At 64.6% G+C, this 16,057-nt stretch overlaps 3 protein-coding genes across 7 annotated transcripts; 1 reads left to right on the forward strand and 2 right to left on the reverse strand.

Moving 5' to 3' along the window:
• The first annotated feature begins 633 nt into the window (after window positions 1–633).
• SVBP (small vasohibin binding protein) lies at window positions 634–2,327 on the forward strand. 2 transcript variants are annotated; one of them, XM_074560668.1, is made up of 3 exons: window positions 634–762; window positions 1,842–1,963; window positions 2,086–2,327. In XM_074560668.1, exons 2-3 carry the CDS (start codon window positions 1,844–1,846, stop codon window positions 2,170–2,172), a joined length of 207 nt encoding a protein of 68 aa, XP_074416769.1. In that variant the 5' UTR covers window positions 634–762; window positions 1,842–1,843; the 3' UTR covers window positions 2,173–2,327. The 2 variants fall into 2 exon arrangements, with proteins under 2 accessions (XP_074416769.1, XP_074416770.1); XM_074560669.1 differs by having other exon boundaries at window positions 758–776.
• A 519-nt stretch (window positions 2,328–2,846) lies between these two features.
• On the reverse strand, window positions 2,847–7,663 carry TMEM269 (transmembrane protein 269). Of its 4 annotated transcripts, none has more exons than XM_074560652.1 (7): window positions 7,504–7,663; window positions 6,262–6,306; window positions 5,524–5,671; window positions 4,090–4,187; window positions 3,836–3,979; window positions 3,543–3,746; window positions 2,847–3,428 (listed from the first exon to the last, which is right to left on the reverse strand). In XM_074560652.1, exons 1-7 carry the CDS (start codon window positions 7,526–7,528, stop codon window positions 3,319–3,321), a joined length of 774 nt encoding a protein of 257 aa, XP_074416753.1. In that variant the 5' UTR covers window positions 7,529–7,663; the 3' UTR covers window positions 2,847–3,318. The 4 variants fall into 4 exon arrangements, with proteins under 4 accessions (XP_074416753.1, XP_074416754.1, XP_074416755.1 ...); XM_074560653.1 differs by having other exon boundaries at window positions 3,543–3,743; window positions 7,504–7,655; XM_074560654.1 differs by lacking the exon at window positions 6,262–6,306 and having other exon boundaries at window positions 7,504–7,661.
• Window positions 7,664–10,283: 2,620 nt separating this feature from the next.
• CELA3B (chymotrypsin like elastase 3B) lies at window positions 10,284–15,285 on the reverse strand. The gene is made up of 8 exons (XM_074560667.1): window positions 15,231–15,285; window positions 15,060–15,136; window positions 14,854–14,951; window positions 13,618–13,752; window positions 13,362–13,498; window positions 11,991–12,136; window positions 11,738–11,890; window positions 10,284–10,301 (listed from the first exon to the last, which is right to left on the reverse strand). Exons 1-8 carry the CDS (start codon window positions 15,265–15,267, stop codon window positions 10,284–10,286), a joined length of 801 nt encoding a protein of 266 aa, XP_074416768.1. The 5' UTR covers window positions 15,268–15,285.
• Between the last annotated feature and the right edge of the window lie 772 nt (window positions 15,286–16,057).

Raw genomic sequence — 16,057 nt, forward strand, 5'->3', positions numbered from 1 at the left:
TATAGGGGTGGGCTATGTGGGGTATGATGTATAGGGGCATGATATATAGGGGGTATGATGTATCGGGGTGTGCTATATGGGGGTGTGGTATATAGGGGGTGGGCTATATGGGGTATGATGTATAGGGGTGTGATATATAGGGGTGGGATATATGGGGTATGTATAGGGGTGTGATATATAGGGGTTGTGATATATAGGGGGTGGGCTATGTGGGGTATGATGTATAGGGGTGTAATATATAGGGGGTGTGGTATATAGGGGGTGAGCTATGTAGGGTATAATGTATGGGGGTGTGCTATATAGGGGGTGTGGTAGATGGGGGTGGACTCTGTGGGGTATGATGTATAGGGGTGGGCTATATGGGGTATGATGTATAGGGGCGGGCTATATAGGGGGTGTGGTTTATAGGGGGTGGGTTATATGGGGTATGATGTATAGGGGTGGGCTATATAGGGGGTGTGGTATATAGGGGGTGGGCTATATAGGGGGTGTGGTATATAGGGGCGGGGGAGCTGCGATTACCCTCCCGTCCGCCAGGCGGCGCTGTTTCCCCCCCGCCCTCCGGCCGGCCCCGCTCGGGCGTGCGGCGGGTTGTGCGCGCGCATGCGCCGCTTGGGGGGGGGGGGGGGCGTGGGGAGGGGGTTACGTGCGCGCGCGCTGCGCGGGGCTGCGCCGCGCCGGCCGCACGTACGTCTGCGCACGCGCCGCAGGGCAGGCAGCCGCGCGCCGAGCGGGCGGGGCCTGGCCGCCATCTTGCCCCGGGTACGGCCCCGCCGGTAACGGGCAGCGGGGGTGGGGGGGGGAGGCGCTCTGAGGGGACCCGGGGGGGCAGATGGGGGGCGGTGGGCTGAGGGGGGGCTGTGGGATAGGTGGGACGTGGGGGGCGCTTATAGGGGGCTGTGGGGCCGCTGGGGTGGAGTGTGGGGGGATGGGGCAGCTGAGGGGGCTGGGGGGCGTGGGGTGTTATGGGCCCTGTGGGGCTCAGGGTGTCTGGGGGTGTGTTGTGGGGCTCAGGGTGTCTGGGGGGATGAGGGGGTACCAGTGGGGGTCAGAGTGTGCGTGGGGGGCACCTGTGGGGCTCAGGGTGTCCGGGGGTGTGTGGGGGGCACCTGTGGGGCGCAGGGTGTCTGTGTGTGTGTGTGTGGGGCTCAGGGGGTGTGTGGGGCACCTGTGGGGCTCAGGGTGTCTGTGGGGGGCACCTGTGGGCCTCAGGATGCCTTTGGGGGCGTGGGGGGCACCTGTGGGCCTCAGGGGGTGTGTGGGGGTACCTGTGGGTCTCGGTGTGTCTGGGGGTGTGTGTGGGGCACCTGTGGGCCTCAGGGGGTGTGTGGGGGTACCTGTGGGCCTCAGGATGCCTTTGGGGGCGTGGGGGGCACCTGTGGGCCTCAGGGTGTGTGTGGGGGTACCTGTGGGTCTCGGTGTGTCTGGGGGTGTGTGGGGGGCACCTGTGGGCCTCAGGGTGTGTGTGGGGGTACCTGTGGGTCTCGGTGTGTCTGGGGGTGTGTGGGGGGCACCTGTGGGCCTCAGGGTGTGTGTGGGGGTACCTGTGGGTCTCGGTGTGTCTGGGGGTGTGTGGGGGGCACCTATGGGCCTCAGGGTGTGTGTGGGGGTACCTGTGGGTCTCGGTGTGTCTGGGGGTGTGGGGGGGGCACCTGTGGGGCTCAGAATGCGTGTGAGGGATCCCTATGGGACCCAGGTTGGCTGGGGGAGGTTACGGGTGCCGTGGGGCAGGGGTAGAGCTGCAGGCCCAGGGGGGCTGTCGGGCAGTGGGGCTGGCAGAAGGGGAGAGTGGGGGTCCCTGGTGTGACATCTCTGCCCCCCCCCCCCGGGCTCCGATGCAGCCATGGAGCCGAGCGGGGGGGGGCGGAAGGAGCGGCCGAAGCCCCGGGAGCCGGCGGCCCGCTTGGAGAAGGCCAAGCAGAAATCGGCCCAGCAGGAGCTGAAGCAGAGGCAGAGGGCGGAGGTGAGCGAGGTGGGGCTGGGGTGGGGGGGACGGGGCATGACACAATGGCAACACTGGGGCCCGATCCCGCCCCCCCCCCCCCAGCCTTATCACCTCTCTTTTCTCCCCCCCCCCGCCCGCAGATCTACGCCCTCAACCGAGTGATGACGGAGCTGGAGCAGCAGCAGTTCGACTCCTTCTGCAAGCAGATGCAGGCCTCCGGCGAGTGAGGCGGCGTGCGCGGCCCCCCCTCCCCGCCCCGGAACGATCCCGGCCCCCCCCCCCCGCCCCATCTGCCGCCCATCCCCTTTTCTAACCCCTTTGTTATTTATTATTGAATAACCGCTTTTTTTTATATATATAAATAAAATCTGTGGTGGTTCCACTTTTCTCCGGCTCGTGGTCCCTCAGCGGCGCCGGTGGCTCCATCCCGGCCCGGTGCCGGCTGGGAATGGCGTGGGGGAGGCCGGATCGGGGCCGGGTGCCAGAGCAGCTGCGGCCGCCGGCTGCCAGCTCCGGCCGTCCTCAGGCCAAGCGAGACCTTGGCCGCCGCTTCCCTGCCAAGGGGAACTGTCTCCTGCCCTCCCGGTGCCTGGATTCGGCCGCGGGGTGCGGGGGGGATACGGCGGGGGCCACATCCAGCTCTCGCAGCTGCTCGCGCCGCAGGAGCCTCCCCGGGGACCCCGAGTGTTTCTCTCCGCCGCTCGGCGCAAGGTTTGACCTTCGCTTCCTTCCTCCACCCACACGCCCTCGGCTTTCCAGCCGCCATCCGGCATCCTCCGGCTTTTCCAGAGAGTTCGGATTGCCGGCTTCAAATCCTGCTTTCCCCTTCTGCCTCCCTCCCTCACCCCAGCGAGCGAACACCGAGGTGTGAGAGGGGAATAAAAGACATTAGAGAGATTAATTCCCTACAGCGACGGGTGAAATAATAAATACCAAAACACTGCCGGTGAATCGGGTTTCAAAAATCCTCTGGAGATTTGATCGGCGGCTTCCGACCCCTGGGGAGGGGGAATCCTCGGTTTTGGGGGTGTAAACCTCCCCCTCGTAATAAACTAACGATGTACAGTGGGAGTGATCCCTAAATTTCGCGTTCCCCCGCGCAGGGAAGGGTTTGGGGGGGCTCTGGAGCGGTTCTTGTAAGGGGGGACAAGGGATGAGGCGCAGGGAGGGTATTTTGGGGCTCCCCCGAAGCGGAGTCTTTCCTGCCTCTCAGTGATTTTCCTTTTCTTTTCCAAACAGGCTCCCACGGCGGCTTGGATTCGGCAAGAGGAGCGAAGGGATATCCCGGCGGAGGAGGCAGCACCCGAGAGTGAGGAGGAGGAGGAGGAAGAGGAAGAAGAAATCTTTACTGGGCGTTAGGCGGAGGCGGGGGGTTAGGCTGTGCAGCTCCAGATAGCGAAGGGGAAGATGATGTAGGATGTCGACCAGGCGAGGCAATAAGTGGAAGCCACCGTTGCCGGCAAGAAGAGGACGGCCACCACCCCTGCGGATTGGGAAAAGCCTTTGGGAGCTGCTCCTTCCTCCTCCTCGGTGGGTTTAATTACCGCCCCCCTCCCCCTCTCCACCGCCCCGACCTTGACTTTGCCCCCGTTGTTACCTCCAGCGTAAAACACTTTCTTCCAGAGCTGGGACTCCAGCACCTTGTCGTGAGGGTAGAGCCCCCGATCCACCATGAAGAGGATCATGACGATGGCGGCGACGCGCAGCAGGGTGACGTTACCTGCCGTCAGCAGGAAGGTGCTCACCAGCAGCGAGGAGGCGTAGGGACAGGGCAGCCCCCGGTAGGTGAAAGGGATCCCTGCTGGGGGCCAGACATTCAGCCGGGGGTGAAATCACACGCGCTCCCCCCCCAAAAAAACCCTGTTGCCCCCCGCAAAATGCTCCTCTTACCACTGGAGAAGAAGCAGAGGCGAGCGAACACGGCCATCACGTAGGCGATGGCCAGCAGCCCCTCCAGCGCGCCCTGCGGCTGCAGCAGCAGCGCCGTGGCCAGCCCGAAGGTGGTGAAGTCGGCGAAATCATCCAGTTTGGCACCTGCGGGCGGGGAGCGGGCACTGCCAGGTGGTTTGGGGGGTGGGGGGGGGGACACGGGACATAGGGAGAACCTGGCGGTGGGTTCCCGGGGGGTGGCCGGCCGGACTCACCCAGCGCCGAGCAAGCATCGAGCCGTCGGGCCACGGCTCCGTCGGCCAAATCGAGCAGAAACCCCACCAGCAGCAGCCAGCACGAGTGGTGGTATTGCCTGGGGAGGACGGAGAGGGCAAAAAATCATGCCTGACCAATCTGATAGCTTTCTGTGGTGTTATAACGGGTTGGCTGGACGAGGGGAGAGCCGTAGATGTCATCTACCTTGACCTTAGCAAGGCTTTTGACACTGTCTCCCATAACATCCTCGTTAGGAAGCTGAGGAAGTATGGGCTAGACGAGGTGACGGTGAGGTGGATCGAGAGCTGGCTGAGTGACAGGACTCAGAGGGTTGTGATCAGCGGCACAGAGTCCAGTTGGAGGCCTGTAACCAGTGGTGTCCCCCAGGGGTCAATACTTGGTCCAATTTTGTTCAATATATTCATTAATGACCTGGATGAGGGGACAGAGTGTATCCTCAGCAAGTTTGCTGATGATACCAAGCTGGGAGGGGTGGCCGACACTCCAGAGGGCCGTGCTGCCATCCAGCGTGACCTGGACAGGCTGGAGAGCTGGGCAGAGAAGAACCTATTGAGGTTCAACAAAAGCAAGTGCAAGGTCCTCCACCTGGGGAGGAAGAATGCCAAACACCAGTATAGGTTAGGGGTGGACATGCTGGGAAGCAGCTCTGGGGAGAAGGACCTGGGGGTCCTGGTAGACAGCAAATTATCCATGAGCCAGCAATGTGCCCTTGTCGCCAAAAAGGCCAATGGCATCCTGGGCTGCATAGGGAAGAGTGTGGCCAGTAGGTCGAGGGAGGTCATTCTCCCCCTCTACTCCGCACTGGTGAGGCCACAACTGGAGTACTGTGTCCAGTTTTGGGCTCCCCAGTTCAAGAGGGACAGGGAACTACTGGAGCGAGTCCAGCGAAGGGCAACCAAGATGATTATGGGACTGGAGCACCTCCCTGATGAGGAAAGGCTGAAAGAGCTGGGACTCTTTAGCCTGGAGAAGAGAAGGTTGAGGGGGGACCTGATTAATGTTGACGAGTATCTAAAGGGTGGGTTGAAGGAGGACGGAGCCAGGCTCTTTTCAACGGTTCCCAGTGACAGGACAAGGGGCAACGGGCACAAGCTAGAACATAGGAAGTTCCGTTCAAATACACGGAAAAACTTCTTTACGGTGAGGGTGACGGAGCACTGGAACAGGCTGCCCAGGGAGGGTGTGGAGTCCCCTTCTCGGGAGATTTTCAAGACTCGCCTGGATGCAGCCCTGAGGGATGTGCTCTGGGCAATCCTGCTCTAGCAGGGGAGTGGGACTAGATGATCTCTAGAGGTCCCTTCCAACTCTGAAGATTCCGTGATTCCGTGAAAAGGGGGTGACCCCCCCTCCCACCCTTCTCAACCCCTCTTTTTCGCCCTGTTTCCTCTATTTTCCCCCCCCACCCCACCAACCTGTTGAGGCTGCAGAGGACGGAGGAGAGCCCCGCCACCAGGTTGGCCACGGAGAGCCCGTTAGCGGCGTTTTTCCGGATGAACTCCAGCGTCCGACCCCGGCCGGCTCGTTCGCTCAGGAACAGCTTCTTCGTGCACTGGAAAACACCTACAACCCGCCCAGGTGGCCGGTGAACGGCGGAACCCACGGCCGCATTCCAGCCGGGGAGTTATTTTAAACCATCCCCCCCCGCGCCGAGGCAGCAGGTCGGTGCTGGGGAGGAGGGGGGGGAACACGAAGCCCCGCAGGCCCCCGCTCCCCCTCCAGCGCTGGGAAGGGGCCGGAGGAGATTACTTTTTTGGGGGGGTGGTGCCGGTGCCGCCGCCGCCGCCGGCGGGAGCCTTGCTGGCCGTTCCCCCTCCTCAAACCGAAGCCCCCCAAAAGCCTTTCAGCGAGCGGCGAGGATTTTGGGGGGGTTGGGTTTGTATATTTTTTTTTTTTTTTTTTTTTTTTTGCAAGCCCTGCCTTTTATCTACCCGCCGGAGGCGTAAAGGAAAAACCAAACAAACCAATAAAAGAACCGCAAAAAAAGAAATACGAAATAATAACGATAACAGATAAAAAATAAATCCAAACCCAAGCTTAGACTTAAAAGCCAACCCCGGTTTTAAGCTCGATTGATCTTATATACCTATAAGGGCTAAGCTTTAGAGAAAGAGTTTAAGGGTCATGTCCTACTAGTGGGCTTTGCACCCTGCCTTTGCCGTGGTCCCAAAGCCAGGCAAGCTGGGGAGATCCTTCATCTGCAAGAAAACAGCACGTCAGAGCAAAACACCAGCCGCCCCCCTCCCCGAGCCGACCCCCCCCGCCCCAGCCTTTACCCGCACCCGGCTGAGCCCGGGCCAACTCATCACAGTCCCGGGGCCGAAACGCCACCGAAAACAGCTCCCCGGGGTGTTATTAAAACAAACAACCGAACAAACAAAAAAAAAACCGCCAAGAAAAAAAAAACAAACCCTGAATTCGCAAGGAATTAAAAGATATTCCCGGTTTGGGGAGTCCCGCTGGGGCCGATTGGGGGGGTGTCGGTGGCTCCGTGTACCGGCGGTGGGACGCCTTGCGGCCACCGGCGGTGACCTTTGGACACCGCGCCCCGGGCTGCCGGCAGGGGCTGAGCCGGTTGGGGATGGAAAATCCCCCCCGGGATCCGCCGGGACGGTCGCTCCGCCACCTTGGATTTTACCGTATCCGGTGGGGTTTTTTTTGGGGGGGGGTTGAACTGGCACCTGGTACCATTTCCCGCCCCCCCCTTTTTTTTTTTTTTTCCTTGCCTGGGTCTAATCCGATGGGTTTTGGGGTCTCCAAAGGCAAAAAGGGACAAAACCTGGTGATTTAGGGGATTTCCCTGTCACCATTCCCACCCTCCCCAGTGCCGGGCAGGATCAGGCCCTCAGGGAAGGTCACCGGTGCCACCGCTACACCAGATCCGGGCACCTGCGGGTGTCACAATATCCAGGCATCGCTTTGGTGCCCGGACTTGCCCGTTCTTAGCATTTCTAGCCCCAAAACCGAAGAGCCGGGGCAGGAGGGACTTCCTCAGCCCCACGCTGCTGCCAGCGCTTTTTATCATTATTTCCGGGGGGGGAAAAAAAGGCAGTTTTGGCTCTTCCTGGGTGACCCCATGTGTGTTATGAGAGACTTGTGCCTCCCATGAGGGTCTCCCACCCCCCCGCCCCCCCCAGGGCCGAGGGGAAAAGGGGGTTCAGCTGGAGGAGGTGCAGAATTAACCTCTTTCTTGGGAGCCGCTTTATTGTTTTTAATCTTTTCTGCCCCAATTCTCAGGGCTGAGCGAGCGGCGCTCGGCCCGTGGCTGCCGAGAAACCCTTCTTTTTCTGCCAAAGCCCACAAAAACGGGAATTTTTTCGGGGTGCGTGGGCGGGGAAGACGCCTCGCAAAGGCAAAGGGGTCGAGCGGCATCGGGACGTCGAGCTGGCACTTACCGGCCGGCGGTGACACCATCCACATGGCTGCGGCGGTGACGGCGGTGGCGGTGACGCCCCGGCGAGGGGAAACTGAGGCAGGGGCGGTTGAGCGGGCGCTCGCCCGCCGGCGCCGCGTTATATAAGGAAAAGCCTTCGCCGGCTGAGTCACGGCACCGGGGGTGGGTCCGGGCAGAGGACACGGGGGTTTTCGGAGGCGGCTGTCACCGCCGGCGAGGGAGGAGCTGCCCCGGGGGGGGCCAAGTGGCCATGCCAGGCTCGCAGCACCCATGCCAGCCTCAAAGGCCCCGTGCCAGGCTCGCAGCGACGATGCCAGGCTCCAAGTACCCGTGCCAGGCTCACAGCACCCGTGCCAGGCTTGTAGCACCCATGCCAGGCTTTTACCACCCATGCCATGCTTGTAGCACCCATAACCAGGGTCTTAGCACCCATAACCAGGCTTGTAGCACCCATAACCAGGCTTTTACCACCTGTGCCAGGCTTGTAGCACCCATAACCAGGCTTTTACCACCTGTGCCAGGCTTGTAGCACCCATAACCAGGCTTGTAGCACCCATGCCATGCTTGTAGCACCCATAACCAGGGTTGTAGCACCCATAACCAGGCTTTTTCCACCCATGCCATGCTTGTAGCACCCATAACCAGGGTTGTAGCACCCATGCCATGCTTGTAGCACCCATAACCAGGGTTGTAGCACCCATAACCAGGGTCTTAGCACCCATAACCAGGCTTTTACCACCCATGCCATGCTTGTAGCACCCATAACCAGGCTTGTAGCACCCATAACCAGGGTTGTAGCGCCCATGCCAAGCTTGTAGCACCCATAACCAGGCTTTTACCACCCATGTCAGGCTTGTAGCACCCATAACCAGGGTTGTAGCACCCATAACCAGGCTTTTACCACCCATGCCAGGCTTGTAGCACCCATAACCAGGGTTGTAGCCCCCATGCCAAGCTTGTAGCACCCATAACCAGGCTTGTAGCACCCATAACCAGGCTTTTACCACCCCTAACCAGGCTTGTAGCACCCGTATCGGGCTGACAGCACCCATGCCAGGATGGTAGCACCCGTAGCAGGTTCATAACATCCGTACCATGCTTTGCAACACCCGTGCCAGGCTCACAGCACCCGTATCAGGTTCACAGCACCCATATCAGGTTCACAGCACCCATACCACGCTCGTAGCACGTGTGCCAGACCCACACCACCCACACCAGTCTCTCAGCGCCCGTGCCATGCTGGTAGCACCCACGTCGTACCGGTAGCACTTGTGCCATGCTGGTAGCACCCGTGCCATGCTGGTAGCACCCGTGTCATGCCCACAGCACCCAAACCACGCTTGCAGCGCCCATGCCAGCCTGGCAGCACCCACACCATGCCCACAGCACCCTGGCCCCCCCACCCCCTCCGCGACCACGGCCACCCTGGGGCACGACGGCATCGCCCCCGCGCCGTGTCACTGCCGATTCGTGCCGGGAGGGGGTCACCGCCGGTGCCCCCCCCCTTCCCCGTGCCGATAAGAAACCGCCAGCTCAGCTGGGTGCCGCTGGGTTAGGTCCCTTCTGTCCCACCCCCCACTACAGGGACTCCGGCAGGCGGCACCCACGTGCAAGGGTGTCACGAGTTGGGGTGGCCTCAGTCCCCCCCCCCCCCCATCCCTGAGCAAAGGGCCTGCAGTAGCGGCAGGGCTGCGGCATGCTGGGGCGGCACTGGCGGCCGACGGCAACGATGCCGGGCCACCGCCGGGAGGGCAAAGGTCCCCTGGGACATGGTGACAAGGGGCCAATAAAACTTATACAGCCCCGGTGCCCCGCTGCAGGAATTTTCCACCCGCATCCCTGGAGGAATCGGAGGGGGTTGGCTGTAGCACCCATCCCCACAGGGTGCCCGGAGGGGGTTGCGGGGTCTCGGGGTGCCCCGGCGGGGGGTCCCAGGGGTGCTAGCGGTGGTGGGGTCGCTGGTGAAAGGGCTCATTGTTCGCTGGTCACGCGCTGGTGGCGGCCGTTGCGAAGCGACGGCCGGGCCGGGAGGGCAGGAGGCGGCGGGAGAGCCACGGCCATGGCTGTGTGGCCCTGGGGCGCTGGGTGGGGGCCATCCCCGGGGCCTCGGGGCGCCTCAGGGGGGCCCAGCCCTGCGGTGACAGGACGTCACTGGGTGGCCATCACCGTGGCGTCGGGGCACATGGAGGGGGGGACCATCCCTGTGACCTCAGGGCACCTCAGGGGGGCCCATCCCCATTGCGACAGGATGTCACTGGGTGGCCGTCAGTGTGTCATCAGGGCTCCTGGGGGGCCAGGGGGTATCTGTGTGGCATCGAGGTGCCTCGGGGGGGGGCCCATCCCCGTGGCATCAGGGCACCGAAGGGGGCCCCATCCCCGTGGCATCAAGGTGTTTTTGGGTGCCTGTCCCTGCGGCACCACGGTGCCACACAGCGCCCATCCCCATGGCTTCAGGGCACCTCGGGGTGCTTGTCCCCGTGGCACCTGGGCGTCTTGGGGCGCCCATCCCCTTGGTATCGGGGCACCTCTCGGTGCCCATCCCCGTGGCATCATGGCTCCTTGGGGGGGTGAAGGGTCCCTGTGACAGTGGGGTGTCTCTGGGCGCCCATCCCCGTGGTATCTGGGCACCTCTGGGTGCTCCCCGCGCCCCCTTGGCCAGTGCCATCCACCCTCCCCCCCCCCCGCCCCCGCCCCCCGCCGCAGCGCAGGGACACGCGTGGTGCGAGAGCTGTGGGTTTATTTGCCCGGTGCCACGCCGGGAGGTCGCCGTCGCCGCCGCGCTCAGTTCTGGCTCATGATCTGGGAGGGAGAAGCTGCTCAGGGTGGGGGCGGCACCCCGGCACCCAACACCCTGGTACACCCGGCACCCAGCGCCCTGGCACTCCAACGCCTCAGTACCCTGGCACCCCGGCACCCTGGTACTCCCAACAACGTGACACCCCGGCACCCTGGTGTCCCGGCACCCCAATGCCTTGGCACCATGGTACCCCAACAACCTGGCGTCCCAGCACCCTGCGGTCACCCTGGTACCCCAGCACCCCAGTGCCATGGTCCCCTGGCACCTCGGCACCCCGTCACCCCAGTCCCCTGGCACCCTGGAGCCCCAGCACCCCAACCCCTTGGCACCATGGTACCCCAACAACCTGGCGTCCCAGCCCCCTGCACCTTGTCACACTGGCATCCCGGCGCCATGGTCCCCTGGTACCCTGTCACCCCTGTACCTTGGCACCCCGTCACCCCAGTCCCCTGGCACCCTCGTGCCCCAACGCCCTGGTACCCCAGCACCCTGCCGCACTGCTACCCCAGCACCGTGACACCCAAGGACCCCAGTGCCCCGGTACTCCCAACACCATGGCACCCAGCACCCTAGCACTCTGGTACCCCAACACCAGGGCACCCTGGCACCACAGCACCCTGCCACCCAAGCATCCCAGTGCCCTGGCACCCCAGGCACCCTGACACCTCGACACCCTGGCACCCCAGTCCCTTGGTACCCTGGTACCCTGTCACCCAGCACCCTGGCACCCTGACACCTCAGCACCTGAGCACCCTGGCACCCTGATGTCAGGGCATCCCATTTCCCCAACACCGTGGTACCCCGACATCCCCCTGCCCTGGCACACTGTCACCCCAGCACCGATTACCCTGGCACCTCAGCACCCCGGCACCCTGGCACCCCAATCTCCTGGTACCCTGTTGGCCCAGCAACCTGGCACCCGGCACCCTGCCATCAGGGTATCCCATTTCCCCAGCACCCTGGCACCCCTGTACCATGGCACAGTGGCACCCCAGCACCAAGTTACCCTGGCACCTCCTCACCCTGGCACCCCAGCACCCTGACACCTTGACACCCACCACCCTGGTGGCCCGCTACCCTGGCACCCGGCACCCTGACGTCATGGCATCCCATTTCCCCAGCACGCTGGCACCCCTGTGCCCTGGCACACCGACACCAAGTTACCCTGGCACCTCCTCACCCTGGCACCTCCTCACCCTGGCACCCCAGCACCCTGACACCTTGACACCCACCACCCTGGTGGCCCGCTACCCTGGCACCCGGCACCCCGACATCATGGCACCCCATTCCCCCAGCACCCTGGCAGCCCAGTACCCCGGTGCCCTGGCACCCCGACACCTTGACACCCTGGCACCATGGCCCCCTGCCGCCGTAGCGCCCTGACACCCTGGCACCGTGGCGTCCCGTTGCCCCGGCACCCCGACACCCCGTCCCCCACCTCGGCGATCCAGTCCTCGAAGGCGGAGACGCGGGTGAAGACCGTCGGCTTCTTGGGCGCGTTGCAGCCCAGCCCCGAGACGAAGCTGGCGATGCCGTGCACCTCCCAGCTCCCGTCGGCCGCCTGGCAGTTCAGGGGACCCCCCGAGTCGCCCTGGGGTACGGGAAGGGGTGGGAGGGGGTCAGCGCCGGCTCGGGGGTCCCGGCGTGTCGTCCCCCCCGGCTACCTCGCCCCGGCACGTCGCGGCACTCACGTTGCAGCCGGCCTTCTCGGCGCCGCCGGCGCAGATCATGGTGCGGCGGATGGAGAGGCTGCCCCACCAGTCGGGCTGGGTGCAGCGCTCAAAGCCCACCACGGGCATCAGCGCCTGCTGCAGCCGCTCCGGCAGCGGCCCCCCCGCTGCAGCCGGGCGTTAGGGAGGCTGGGGGGGGGCTGTGCCCGATGTCCTGCCTGCTGGCCCCGACCAGCCATCCCTCCATCCCTCCATCCATCCCTCCATCCCTCCATCCCTCCCTCCATCCCTCCATCCATCCATCCAATCCATGCCACATCCATCCCTCCATCCATCCATCCATCTATCCCTCCATCCATCCCTCCATCCCTCCCTCCCTCCATCCATCCATCCAATCCATGCCACATCTGTCTGTCCATCCATCCATCCATCCATCCATCCATCCATCCATCCATCCCTCCATCCATCCATCCCTTCATCCCTGCATCCTTTAAGCCCTACAGCCCTCCATCCTTCTCTCCATCCCGCCACCATTCATCCCTCCATGCTTTCCTCCATCCTTCCTCCCGTCCCCTCCATCCCCCATCCATCTCTCCCTCCGATCATCTCCCCATCCATCCCTCCATCTTCCCACCCATCTCCCCATCCACAGCTCCAATCATGTCCCCATCCATCTCCCCATCCATTCTCCATCCATCTCCCCATCCATCCCTCCATCTCTCCCTCCATCCATCTCTCCATCCATTTCCCCATCCATTTCCCCATGCATCCCTCCATCTCCCTATCCATCCCCCATCCATCTCCCCATCCCTCCATCCGTCTCCCCATCCCTCCCTCCATCTTTCCCTCCATCTTTCCCTCCATCCATCCCTCCATCTTTCCCTCCATCCATCCCTCCATCCGTTTCTCCATCCATCCCTCCAACCATCTCCCCATCCATCTCCCCATCCCTCCCTCCATCTCCCCATCCATCTCCCCATCTCCCTGTCCCTCCCTCCATCTCCCCACCCATCTCCCCATCCCTCCAACCATCTCCCCATCCATCTCCCCATCCCTCCCTCCAATCATCTCCCCATCCATCCCTCCATCTTTCCCTCCATCCATCTCTCCATCCGTTTCTCCATCCATCCCTCCAACCATCTCCCCATCCATGCCTCCATCTCCCTATCCATCTCCCCATCCGTCTCCCCATCCCTCCCTCCATCTCCCCGTCCCTCCCTCCATCCCTTCCTCCATCCCTCCCTCCATCTCCCCATCCATCTCCCCATCCATCCCTCCAATCATCTCCCCATCCCTTCCTCCATCTCCCCACCCATCTCCCCACCCATCTTCCCATCCCTCCCTCCCTCCCTCCCTCCGTCCCCCCGCCGTGTCCCCCCCCCCGGGACGCACTGGAGAGCCGTCCCCAGCCGCTCAGGTAGCAGGGGTACCCATCGGGCAGGACGGTGTCGGGGGGGGGCAGCTGCCCCGTCTGCACCTGGGTGTTGAGCACGGCCGGGCGCTGCAGCTTCATCAGGGCGATGTCATTGCTGCCGCACAGGGACACGTGTCACCGGGGGGGGTGGGGTGGGGTGGGGGAATCTTGGGGGACACACACACACACAGTGTCCCTGACCCCCCCCCCCCCCCGCCCAGGGCCCCCGCTCACCCGCAGGCCACGCAGTAGCTTCGCCATTTGGGGTGGACGAAGATGTCGCTGGAGGCCACGGGGATGCGCTGCTCGGGGCCCTCCTCGGCGCCCATGTCGAACTCGCCCAGCACCACCTGGTAGGTGAGCGTGGAGCTGCCCCGGGGACGGGGACATCAGGGGACACCGGGGCCCTCCTGCACCCCGCGCCCCCCCCAAGGCAGCCAGCGTCCCCGCAAGGCACCCCTCCTGCACCCTGCACCCCCCCAAGGCACCCCTCCTGCACCCTGCACCCCCCCAAGGCACCCATCCCTGCACCCTGCACCCCCCCAAGGCACCCCTCCTGCGCCCTGCACGCCCCCGAGGCACCCCTCCTGCACCCATCCCTGCACCCTGCACCCCCCCAAGGCACCCCTCCTGCACCCTGCACCCCCCCCCCCGAGGCACCCCTCCTGCACCCATCCCTGCACCCTGCACCCCATCATTGCACCCTGCACCCATCCCTGCACCCAGCGCCCCCCCAAGGCACCCATCCCTGCACCCTGCACCCCCCCAGTGCACCTGCTCCTGCAGCCCTCCTGCACCCCCCCAAGGCACCCCTCCCGCACCCTACACCCCCTCCTGCACCCTGCACCCTGCACTCCCCCACCCCTCCTGCACCCATTCCTGCCCCCCAGCACCCCCCTGCACTCTGCACCCCCTCCTGCACCCTGCACCCCCCCTGCACCCCTTCCTCCCCCTCCTGCACCCTGCACCACTCAACACCCCCCTCCTGCACCCATTCCTGCCCCCCAGCACCCCCTCCTGCACCCTGCTCCCCCTCCTGCACCCATTCCTGCCCCCCAGCACCCCCTCCTGCACCCTGCACCCCCTCCTGCACCCATCCCTGCACCCCCCTACACCCCTCTCCTGCACCCATTCCTGCCCCCCAGCACCCCATTGCTCCCTGCATCCTCTCCATGCACCCATCCCTGCACCTTGCACCCCCCTCCTGCACCCATTCCTGACCCCCAGCACCCATCCCTGCACCCCCCTACACCCCCTCCTGCCCCCATTCCTGCCCCCCAGCACCCCCTCCTGCACCCTGCATCCCCCCTGCACCCCCTCCTGCACCCATCCCTGCACCCTGCGCCCCCTCCTGCGCCCCGCGCCTCCTCCGTGCCCCCATCCCTGCTCCCTGCATCCCCTCCCCACCCCCCCCCGGCACCCCCCCACCCCGTCACCCCCCCCAGGGTGGGCGGGGGGGGGGTCCCTCACGAGATGCAGTGCGCGGCCGTCATCACCCAGTTGGGCGCGATGAGGGTCCCCCCGCAGGTGTGGCGGTAGGTGCCGTCCCGCTCGTACTGCAGCGAGATCTGCGGGGACCACCCGTGGGTGCCACGGCCACCCCTGGGTGCCACCACCCTATAGGTGCCACCCCCCTATAGGTGCCACCCTATACGTTCCCCCCCGACCCCGCTCACCTGCCAGGGCCAGCTGTAGGGCACAGCATCCTCCCCGTTGACCACCCGGGAGTCCGGCAGCACCGCGGCCCGGCCGCCTGCGGGAGGTGGCACCCGTCACCCACCGGGCCCCCCGTCACCCCGCCGAGGTTTGGGGGGGGGACACGGGTTGGGGGCTCGGGGACACCTTACCGCCGGCCACCAACAGCAGGAGGAGGAGGGTCAGCATCGCGGTCCCGGTTCGGTCAGGGCGCAGCAGGGGCGGCCGCCCGCCTTAAATCCCCCCCGCTATCGGGGGCACCCAAGGGCGCCCCTGGGAACGGGCAGCCGGCACCCACCTGGGCGCTGGGGGGGGGGGGTTAACCATTAACCTCGGCCTTGGGGGGACGTGGCACCCGGCGCCCAGCCAGCCGTGCCCAGGGAGCCCCTATAGCCCCCTATACCCCTACAGCCCCCATACCCCTATAGCCGCCATACCCCCCCTGCCCCTGTGCCCCCCATAGCCCCTATAGCCCCTCCTGTGTCCCCTATAGCCCCCATACCCCCCCTGCCCCTGTGTCCCCCATAGCCCCTATAGCCCCTCCTGTGTCCCCTATAGCCCCCATACCCCCCCTGCCCCTGTGCCCCCCATAGCCCCTATAGCCCCTCCTGTGTCCCCTATAGCCCCCATACCCCCCCTGCCCCTGTGCCCCCCAGAGCCCCTATAGCCCCTCCTGTGTCCCCTATAGCCCCCATACCCCCCCTGCCCCTGTGTCCCCCATAGCCCCTATAGCCCCTCCTGTGTCCCCTATAGCCCCCATACCCCCCCTGCCCCTGTGCCCCCCATAGCCCCTATAGCCCCTCCTGTGTCCCCTATAGCCCCCATACCCCCCCTGCCCCTGTGCCCCCCATAGCCCCTATAGCCCCTCCTGTGTCCCCTATAGCCCCCATACCCCCCCTGCCCCTGTGCCCCCCATAGCCCCTATAGCCCCTCCTGTGTCCCCTATAGCCCCCATACCCCCCCTGCCCCTGTGCCCCCC

This window comes from Larus michahellis, chromosome 16 (assembly GCF_964199755.1).
Source record: "Larus michahellis chromosome 16, bLarMic1.1, whole genome shotgun sequence".
Classification (NCBI taxonomy): domain Eukaryota; kingdom Metazoa; phylum Chordata; class Aves; order Charadriiformes; family Laridae; genus Larus; species Larus michahellis.

Excerpts from the sequence above, each read along its gene's own strand:
- TMEM269 (XM_074560652.1), bottom strand. The coding sequence starts at position 7,528 with ATGTGGATGGTGTCACCGCCGGCCG. Across the intron at positions 6,307-7,503 it reads GATGGTGTCACCGCCGGCCG|ATGAAGGATCTCCCCAGCTT; the intron begins GTAAGTGCCAGC and ends GTTTTCTTGCAG. Across the intron at positions 5,672-6,261 it reads GCTTTGGGACCACGGCAAAG|GTGTTTTCCAGTGCACGAAG; the intron begins GCAGGGTGCAAA and ends GGCGGGTTGTAG.
- SVBP (XM_074560668.1), top strand. The coding sequence starts at position 1,844 with ATGGAGCCGAGCGGGGGGGGGCGGAAGGAGCGGCCGAAGCCCCGGGAG. Across the intron at positions 1,964-2,085 it reads AGCAGAGGCAGAGGGCGGAG|ATCTACGCCCTCAACCGAGT; the intron begins GTGAGCGAGGTG and ends CCCCGCCCGCAG.
- CELA3B (XM_074560667.1), bottom strand. The coding sequence starts at position 15,267 with ATGCTGACCCTCCTCCTCCTGCTGTTGGTGGCCGGCG. Across the intron at positions 14,952-15,059 it reads CCTACAGCTGGCCCTGGCAG|ATCTCGCTGCAGTACGAGCG; the intron begins GTGAGCGGGGTC and ends TGGTCCCCGCAG. Across the intron at positions 13,499-13,617 it reads AGCTACTGCGTGGCCTGCGG|CAATGACATCGCCCTGATGA; the intron begins GTGAGCGGGGGC and ends CCTGTGCGGCAG.